This window comes from Patiria miniata, unplaced genomic scaffold (assembly GCF_015706575.1).
Source record: "Patiria miniata isolate m_02_andy unplaced genomic scaffold, ASM1570657v1 HiC_scaffold_2, whole genome shotgun sequence".
Classification (NCBI taxonomy): Eukaryota; Metazoa; Echinodermata; class Asteroidea; order Valvatida; family Asterinidae; genus Patiria; species Patiria miniata.
The window spans coordinates 9078821-9088902 of record NW_024037058.1 but is presented as its reverse complement, the minus strand read 5'-3'; the positions used below and the strand labels follow the sequence as shown (position 1 = coordinate 9088902).

At 47.3% G+C, this 10082-nt stretch overlaps 1 protein-coding gene and 1 long non-coding RNA gene across 3 annotated transcripts; both read right to left on the bottom strand.

Annotated features, from left to right (window-relative positions):
• Positions 1-2965: 2965 nt before the first annotated feature.
• Positions 2966-3957, bottom strand: LOC119726311. The gene has a single exon (XM_038197966.1). The coding sequence runs from the start codon at positions 3785-3787 to the stop codon at positions 2966-2968; it is 822 nt and encodes a 273-aa protein (XP_038053894.1). The 5' UTR covers positions 3788-3957.
• Positions 3958-7061: 3104 nt separating this feature from the next.
• On the bottom strand, positions 7062-8660 carry LOC119726308. Of its 2 annotated transcripts, XR_005270825.1 has the most exons (3): positions 8116-8660; positions 7470-7565; positions 7062-7082 (listed from the first exon to the last, which is right to left on the bottom strand). It is a non-coding gene; the product is annotated as an uncharacterized LOC119726308 (long non-coding RNA). The 2 variants fall into 2 exon arrangements; XR_005270824.1 differs by lacking the exon at positions 7062-7082 and having other exon boundaries at positions 7112-7565; positions 8116-8658.
• Between the last annotated feature and the right edge of the window lie 1422 nt (positions 8661-10082).

Sequence of the window (10082 nt, the reverse complement as noted above, 5' to 3'; positions counted from 1 at the left end):
AAAAGTTCCTTGAAATGTGTTATAAACTGGATCTTCCTTGAGTTGTTTATTTGTTCACGGCCATTCTGGCAATGAAGGCGACGTCATATACGCGTGTGGTCTTGTCCTTCCTGATTTTCTGGTCATCCTAGTACACCACTCTCGATGAGGTCTCGGTAACTCTGGTGAATTCCCTGCCATAGCTTGTCCCAGGCCTTCTTCATCGTTTGAAGGTCCTAGTCGCTCCTCTCCTGTATCAGTGGATTGGACGATCCTGCGGATCCTGGACTCAGGCGCTGGCGAAGCAGGCTCGGTTGGCACAGTACAGATAGACCACATCAAACTCCCAATGAGTTTCTCCTTGGAGCACCTTCGACTCCTCACGCGGTACAAGTACGTCTCCCCTACTTCCTTCACCTTTACAGCCTGGCCTGACAAGATGTTACTGGCCTGACAAGAATAACTTCGCTGGTCAACCTCCTCTCTCCCATCGCCTTGGTTGCTGCCAATCTTCAACCTGCATCAAGCGAATGGATTTTCCACCTCTGGTTGGCCTTGGTACCTCCTCCACGAGGTGTTCGTCTGGTTCCCACACAGACAACAGTGTCGGCGACAGCTCAATTTCCACCATCTCTCACAGGTCTTCAGCAGTAAGTGGAAGCGGCCCTTGCACCTCCGGAACAGCATCCTCAACCTGTCGGACATTAGCTTCTCCCTCCCTCTGAGCTTGCACATCTCCCTAAGTTGTCACATGTATTCCCGCTTCCTGTGGCGGTTCCTCCTCCTGTGCAGGTGCTCTAAATCACTTGCTCCTCCGAACCCGAGTCAGGCGCCCTTGACACCGTACAGGCGGCTGGTCCAGCAGGCTTCTTGGTCGATCGTTTCTCGGTAGCTTCTTTCCTACCTTGCTTCTTGGACGACCGATCCTCTTTCCCGCTGCTCCAAGGTGACGATCCTCGTGTCATACCCTCTGGTTTCTCACTCGCCTTCCTGCAGGCGTCCGTATCCTTTTTAAGTTGTTTCTCCCTTGATATCTTAGGTGGAGTTGGGCTCTTTTTGCGCCGGTTCCCACCTGTCTCGCAACGACGCTCAGACTTCTCTAACTTCCCGCAGGTTTCACTCTTGATGTCTGCTACCTCTTCTACTTTGTCTGGGTGGCAGTCCCGGTAGTGGTACCGTAGGTTGTCGATCCTGTTATTTTTATGGGCACACCTTCGGCATCGGAAGTAGATTTTTGGCCAATGTTCGACGGCCAGGTGTCGGATTAGACTGCGCTGGTGCAGAGACGTCTGGTCACACCTCCGGCACTTGATCGGATCCTCCTTTCGAGCCTGTTTGTCTACACCGTCCTTCCCCATCACCTACCTGCCAACACAATCAACATCTTATTTTTCAGATTAACTCGTTACTTTTCTGCCCTTGGATTGGTAAATAGGTGCCCCTGTTCCTTCAATTACAGATATTGTTGCGGCTTTTTGCGCTGTCTTTTTGGATTTCGCCTCAACGCCTGTGATGCAGCTGCTTGCACTGCATCACAGGCGTTGAGGCGTTCTGGCGTCTGCAAAGGCGTAGATTCAGGGAATCGGTAGCTTAGGTTCAACCAGAGAGTGTCGACCGAAGAACAAAGAACGATATGGCCGGAGGTCAGAGCTGCGGTTTCCAAATGAACTTTATTCCACGGTGAACTGTAAAAAAGTACACAAAACCTTATAAAACACTTTGATCCATGTTTAAAATGAAGAAATGCGTGTAAAACCCTTACTAAAAGCACTAAAATCCCTTTAAAATGAGCAGTTTATGTAAAATGAGCATAAACCGTAAATACAGGGATCGCTTCACCACGTGAATGGGTAACCTATCGGAATGGAGGCCTTTCAGGTTTTAAATACAGGTATTGCTCACTTGAGTAACTTCCAAAATACACGGAAATCTAATTATCTATGAGCAACAGAGTGATTAGTACTAAACACTATTAGAGAAAACTACGGCAGCAGATTTAACCATCAACGTAGCTGAGTCGAATCTAGATGATTTTAAGTCCAACAACAATAAAGAATGTAATAAATCTACGCACGTGGAAAATATTGACTCGGAATTATCTCGAAATGACATAGAAATACTGAGAAACTTACATGACTGTGGGGCTAGATGAATCTACAAATGACTAAGGTGACCTGAAAGGATTACACATTGACTTGAATCGGACGATTGACTGAGATTTCTGAGAGAAATCAGGCAGAATGTCGGGCTAAAATGTCTACCTTGACAATGCCGTTCGTGAGGTGAACGGAGACCGTAAAAACTGAACAGCGCTCTCAGGCGGCTCTCCGGGTAAGTGACGACGGCCGTGACACTCCCCGTCTAAAAATACTTAAAGACAGGATTTTTACAAAAACGCTTAGAACACATAACAAATGTATATGAGGAAGTTGGAGACTGATACAGTCCAAATCCTATAGTCTCTTTAGTCTGAGTCGGGTACCTTCTCGATGAGAGTGAGCTCTGAGATTGGCCTCAGGTAGTTGCGTCGGGTTCCTCCACTGCAGATGGTAACATCCGCCTTTCGAACTCTTCCATCTTCACTCAGGTGGACTTCGGTGCCGCGAGCGAGAGGCCACTGGCACCTTGGGAGTTCCTTGTCACGTAGAAGGATGACATCTCCGTTGGTGATGTCGGGGTGTACGACAGGCCACTTCCGTCTGGGTTGTAGGCTGTGGACGTACTCTTTCCTCCAGCGGATCCAAAATTGATCTGCAAGGTATTGCACGCGGCGCCAGCGTCTGCGACCGTACAAATCTTCTCTTACGAAGTTTCCGGGAAGGGGCTGGAGTTGCTGGGGTTTGATGGTCAGCAACATGGAGGGACTGATGGCTTGGGGGTCATCAGCGTCTGGTGAGACGGTACCTAATGGACGAGAGTTGACTATGGCGCATGCCTCGGCCATGAATGTAACGAGCACCTCGTGCGTCAACTGGTGTTTGCCAAGTTACAGAAACATCACATTGAGGACACGTCTGACTGTGCCAATCTGACGCTCCCAAACGCCGCCAAAATGTGAAGCGTGGGGAGGGTTAAATACCCACTGGCACTGTTGTGATGCTAGGTAGGATGCCACCTGTTCATGATCACTCTCCTTAAAGGCTTCGTCTAGCTCGTGTTTTGCACCGACAAAGTTGGTGCCCCTGTCGCACCTCAGTTTGGCTACTGGTCCCCTTACAGCCACAAATCTGCGGTAGGCAGATATAAATGATGACGTTTCCATTGACTCAATGACCTCCACATGAATAGCCCTACTGTAGAGGCAGGTGAAGAGTACAGCCCACCTTTTGGAATCGGAGGTTCCGCCCCTCGTCTTTCTGGTGACGACTGTCCATGGCCCAAAGACGTCCATGCCAACATTGGTGAAAGGTGGTGATGCTGTAACTCTGTCTTCTGGCAGGTCAGCCACGACCTGGGTCAGTGGCTTTCCTCTCAGCTTTCTGCAGGTGATGCATCGGTTGATGATGCTTCTGATGAGGTTGTGGGACCCAATTACCCACAGGCCTGCTGATCTTATAGCCCCCAGTGTCAATTGTCGGCCTTGGTGTTGTACCTGGCGGTGGTAGTGTTCTGCCAACAGCTTGGAGACATGGCCATCCTTTGGAAGGACGATTGGATGGCAAGTTGCTAAGTCCATATCTGAGCGCTTAAGTCTTCCGCCCACTCTGATGATTCCGTCACTGTCGAGAAACGGGCTCAACTTCAGGAGCGGGCTTTTCCTGCTGGTGGTTACGTTGGGATCGTTTTGCGCTTGCTTCAACGTCTGCATTTCCTCTCTGAAGGAGTGACTCTGTACTGCCTTGAGGATATCCTTTTCTGCTTGTTGTAACTGTGAGACAGTCTTTCATCAGGGTCGGATGCTGTGGTTTCGTCCCTCGCTGCCTTGAAGGCTTGTACCCTTTGAATTAGGGAACCAAATGCCCGTGAAAGGAAGGGCCAGCTGGAGAATCTGGAGAATCGATCACAGCTAAGGGAAGATTCGACATCCGAAGTACCTTTGTCACTGGTTTCTTCCCCGATGTTTGTTGCGAGCGTGGCGGCCTGCTTGCGTACCTCGGGGTCGTTTTCGTCTAGTGTTTGGCCGGCAGCATCCGTAGTCACTACTTCAGTCGGAGAAGGGTCTGACTGCCACAAGAAGTCTGGTCCACGAAGCCAGTGTGTGTCGTTCAGCTCTCCTCTGGAACAGACCGTGATGCGAGGTCTGCAGGGTTTTGGTCTGTTGGAACATGGCGCCACTGGTCAGGGTTGGAAGCCGTGTGGATCTTGTGAACCCTGTTGGTCAGGTAGACGTGAAAGCGTCTGGATTCGTTGGCTATATAGCCCAGGACCACTTTACTGTCTGAGTAAAATGTGATGCTGTCAATGGCAACTCGGTCTCGCAATTCGTTTTCGAAGTATCTTACCCATAAAGGCTCGATACTCGTTCATCAACCCTGGTTTGCGGGTAAGAGTCCGGAGGAGGTTGTGCAGTCGAGCTTGGGCTTGGGACCGGTTGTTTGGGAGATGGGTTGGAGTTTCCTTGAAGGGAAGCGGAAATTCCAGATTTCCGTTGACATTTGTGTGGACGTTGTCTGTCATAGTCTTGACAAAACGTTGATCCTCAATCGATGGGGCCTTGTTGTTATCGTCACGTGTCTCGACGTAAATGCTGGAAAATGCACCCTGGTGAGCACTGACTACATCCTTTGTGTTGATGTGGTTTTCACAAGCACCACAGTAGTTTGGTTGATCGTCGGTAGTGTCGGAGCGAGGCTGAAGAGAGGCCATCTGCGTCAGGACTGTACGGCTGACTGAGACGTGTTCTCTGTTCTTGACGCTGCTCATGCACATACGGCCGGACACAGTCCAACCCATGTTCGTGCGCTGGGCCCAGGGGGTGTCTTTGGGTCCATTTCTTGATTCTCGGACTTTGAGGGGTTCCGAACAGCTCCTTCCGATGAGTAAGAGGATATCTACATCCTCCCTTGGGCTGGGAATCATGTCGGCAATCTGGCTCAGGTGGGAGAAGTTCTTGCAGAGGTCCGGGGACGGGATCTCGTCTCTGTCACCTGGGATGTTCTCGTTTTCTAGAACTGTGGGTAGGCGCTCTTTGTGGCCACTCAAGGACTCCATTACTATTCCTTGTGCTGGTCTTCCTTCAGTGAGGATTTGCCGACCTCCGCAGGTTGACAGTTCATAGTCGTAGGATGGACCGTGGAGATTGAGTGCTTCGAAAAGCTTGGGATCTCCAAGGCATGCGTTTGACTGGTCATCAAGGACGGCATAAGCTTCGATAGAAACAGACGGTGCGCTCTGATTGTAAACTTTGACTGGCACTATCTTGGAGCAGGAGTGTGCCATAACACATGACCTGTACCTTGTACATTTAGTGTTAGCTTCAGGTGTGTCTCCTCTCTTTTCTTCTGGTTTTGCTTTAGATCTCTCCTCTGGCTCCCCGCCATTCAGCTTGGTGGGGAAGTGCATGAACGAAGCATGCGACTTGCTGTCACACTTTCTGCATCTGACTACGGTCTGACAGTCTTTGATTAGGTGCTTCTGGCCAATATTGAAACACAGACCCTTCTGTTTGCAGAACTGTGACCTTTCTGCCATTGGCTTTCTCCCAAAGGCGATGCATTCGGAGAGGTCGTGGCCAGTCTGGTCGTGGAAGAGGCATCTTGCGGGGGGTGAAGAGTTCTGTTGCATAGGTGGGGTACCCTTTGTAGCCATCACACGAAAAGGTGACTTATGAGGCGGAAGTGTAGCACTGGGTTTTTCTCTGTTCAGCTTGCTGATTTCGGCGTACGTACTCGGCGGATAGAGGTCAGGATCATTGCTCGTTCTAGCCTTCTCCCTGAGAAACGATGCAAGTTCCTGAAATGGTGGGTAGCATTCGTGCGCCTTTTTGTACTTGGAGACGCATTCTCGCCACTTGTTGTGGACGAACTGGGGGAGTTTTTCCAGGAGTGGGTGGAGATTGTACGGATAGTTCAGGACGTTGAGTCCGGTCAAATCCTTCATCTGCGCTGCCGCATCCACACACAAGTCTGCGAAGTCAAGTAGCTTTCGGCGCTTATCTGCTTTAATTTTGGGGAAGGCAATCAGCCTGTCTATTATCTGGGATGCGATCCTTGTTTTGTTCCCGAATCGTTCCTCGAGTTCCTGCCATGCCTCATCGTAGGCAGTCCGTGGGTCCATGACATGGCGATGTCGGAACCGGTCAACGAGCTGTCGAACCTCGCCTGCTGTATACTTGGCCAAGAATGCAAGTTTCTGTGTCGGGGTGTCTGTGCTTGGCTTATCATGGTGTGGAAGGATGACCGCCATGGCTGAAACATGATAGGATCGCCTTCGTTAGGTCGATCGGCTGGTTCCCAGGTTCAGCCTCCTTTCTAGCTTCCGGTGGACTAGGTCGCGTTGCATTTATCGAGTCGGTGGTCGGAGCAGAAGAACTCTCCATCGGTTGAAATGGGGGTGCAGAGGCTTGCAATGGACTCGCAGCCGGTGGATGGACATCACTCGTGATTGTTGTGCAAAAGTTCATTGCGTGGTCGTTGGAGGACTGCTCAGGTGTCGTTGTGGGTGGTGTCGTGTTTTCTTCCTGTTCCGCTTGTAGGATAGCGTTGGATCGAGCTCTCTCTATGGCTGCAGCTTGTTTAGCTCGTAGTATTTGCAAGTCAGCGTCAGCGGCTGCTCTGGTGGTTTGTTGCTCCAGGTCGTATTGGGCCTGCAGAAGTATTTTTTGTGCCTCTTGTTTGGCATGTTCAAGTTTCCTTGCTGCTTGCCGTGAGACCAACTCGGTTGTACGCTTGGCGATGACTTCCTCAAACGCTACATTTTCTGCAGCGGCTGCAGCGGAGGCTAGTGCTTGAGCCTTGATACTGAAGGATGAGGACGGTGTCTTGGAAATTCGAGAAGCTCCATCGCTTCTGGATGAGACTCTGGAATGCCTTGAAATATTTGATACAGTTGTAACCGAGCTGGAAAGGTTACGCAGAAATTTAAAAGTGAACTGGGCATATATTCCACTATAAATTGATCAAAATTTTATTACTACAAAAAAACGACAGTCATTCTTCAGCAGTCTTTAATAACAGAAAACAGAAGAATAGAAATTAATTTATTTACAAATATACAATGACTATGAATCCAATATTCAATTATTTAATTATTTGAAATAACCATCTCTCCTTATCCTTGGTTATCTCTTATCATGAGAACTTGCTTTACTGGTTCTATAAACCTCAATTTCCATTGATTTGTTCCATAGAAATGTTTTTGCTGCGAATTTACAAGTACATTTCTTACGAGAGGCATAAAAATATTAAAGGCATAAAATTTAATCAAGGAGAAATAATCTCCATAAGCACTTGCTATGCAATAATTTTACAACACATTAATCTCCAAATCTCCAAATCTCTAAATCTCCAATTCTTAGGCACATTTCAAGCAACAATGTTTTATACACGTACCCAAATATTATGGATGCTGGATAAGGGATACACTGGTCTACTCGAGAAGGCTTCTCTGTTTGTGACCATCAGGAACCACAGAACCACAAGCAGTAGCTGTAATAAAATTACTGTACTAATTAAGTACTCTCATAAATATTAATAAATGTTTCGATGAAGGAATATTAAATAATCATCAGTGCCATCAAAAAGTTTCATCTCCACAGTACATGTGTACACATCCGCGGTTATTCTATATTGATGAATTTACAATGCATTTTATACCGTACATCAATTTCTTAACATTTGTTTGTTTAAACAGTAAGGCTCATAAAAAGAGTATTCAATATTCTGTATTCGTACATCCATCTATATGTCTCATGTGTTTCATTTCAGGCTTAACATTCTTTAAGTTCTCTTTCCATCCACGCTATCCACATTTGAGTTCAATAAAGTGCATTGACCCTATAATTCAACATATTTAGGATCGTAGTATGTGCAAGTACACAGTCAATATTACAAGGTTCGGTATCGAAAATTCAAGTCCTATTATGCTCAAAGTTCATAGACTTGGCTTTCAACCAGGGGTATTTATTTTATGGCATAAAAATGTGTCGTAAAGTGCTATTTAAGATAACATCAAAATTTACGAAGTTGAAACACTTACCGGAGCAGTTGCGGCCTGTGTACCTATGCCTCGGGATGTTTGGGCAAACTACACGATATGCATGTACACAATATGCACATGCGGCGTGCTAACCATGGCAAAACCACGTGAGAAACACAGCAAAATATAGACAAGCTGGCTCGAAATAAGGTGTGGCTGGCAGCAGCAACGACAAGCAGTCAAGTGACCTACCCATGCTTGCTTACTCTCCAAGAAAACTAGCGAAACATTCACGGAATGTGCGTCCGAAGCCCTATGCTTTTGAGACACTGCACGGAATAAAGGGCTTTTTCGCACTGCATGTCATATGCAAATTGTTACGCAACTCGGTATGCTCTATTCAACGGAAAACACAAGAGGGCGCTCGCAATGCTTCGACAACTTTCGCATCGCTGTTTATGCTAAAAATATAAGACATCGACAAAGAAATATTTTACAAACGGGACCTGGCAGCATAATTACAGGAATTTAAGTCTGGCCGGTCACACAGTTTCCAAGGCCAAGGAGCAAGCCTTGTCAGTCGCTTTGACGATGGCGCTGTTGACAAGGTTACTGTGCTCGAGGAAGGTTGTTTTCGTTTGGGCTGCACGGTCCGTGTAGGATGAATCTGTTGCGTAAAGTCTTTCCAGTTCTTGGAAGGCCTCTGTGTACGCTTGAAGGGCAGGCTGGATAGCGGCCAGTGTGTGCCGTATGACGTCTTCTCGGTCTGTTGGGTTCTGAAGGGTTTCGAGGAATTGTTTGGTAATTCCCCATCTGTGACTGAGTTCCTGTTCGGCGTTCTGCATATCAGCTGGCAGTCCTACAGGAACATGATTTTCCTCAGGCACTTCACCTCCGTATATGGCCATTATTTTCTTTTGTTCGAGTCTCTTTAGGTTTTTGGGTGAATAACGTGTGCAGTCTTGCGTGTAGTATTCACTGTCAGTTGTTTTACAAGAAGTCGACTTGAAGCCAGTTGTTTAACAACACAGTCATTTCACTGTTCTGGCGTCTGCAAAGGCGTAGATTCAGGGAATCGGTAGCTTAGGTTCAACCAGAGAGTGTCGACCGAAGAACAAAGAACGATATGGCCGGAGGTCAGAGCTGCGGTTTCCAAATGAACCTTATTCCACGGTGAACTGTAATAAAGTACACAAAACCTTATAAAACACTTTGATCCATGTTTAAAATGAAGAAATGCGTGTAAAACACTTACTAAAAGCACTAAAATCCCTTTAAAATGAGCAGTTTATGTAAAATGAACATAAACCTTAAATACAGGGATCGCTCCACCACGTGAAGGGGAAACCTATCGGAATGGAGGCCCTTCAGGTTTTAAATACAGGTATTGCTCACTTGAGTAACTTCCAAAATACACGGAAATCTAATTATCTATGGGTAACTGAGTGACTAGTACTAAACACTTTTAGAGAAAACTACGGCAGCAGATTTAACCATCAACGTAGCTGAGTCGAATCTAGATGATTTTAAGTCCAACAACAATAAAGAATGTAATAAATCTACGCACGTGGAAAATATTGACTCGGAATTATCTCGAAATGACATAGAAATACTGAGAAACTTACATGACTGTGGGGCTAGATGAATCTACAAATGACTAAGGTGACCTGCAAGGATTACACAATGACTTGAATCGGACGATTGACTGAGATTTCTGAGAGAAATCAGGCAGAATGTCAGGCTAAAATGTCTACCTTGACAATGCCGTTCGTGAGGTGAACGGAGACCGTAAAAACTGAACAGCGCCCTCAGGCGGCTCTCCGGGTAAGTGACGACGGCCGTGACACCCCATGTGAGCCCTGCTCCGTAGTCGGTGCCCCGTCCCCACAACTATAGGGACCTCTGTATTTCCACTGGACTCCTCCACAGGTGTTACCGGTACTTGCACTTTGGTTGACACCGTCGAGCCATCATTATCTCGCTCATCAACCAACTCTTAAGCCGCGCCTAGCTGTGGTCCCTCCAGT

Coding starts and splice junctions, on each gene's coding strand:
- LOC119726311 (XM_038197966.1), bottom strand. CDS start 3,787: ATGCAGACGTTGAAGCAAGCGCAAAACGATCCCAACGTAACCACCAGC.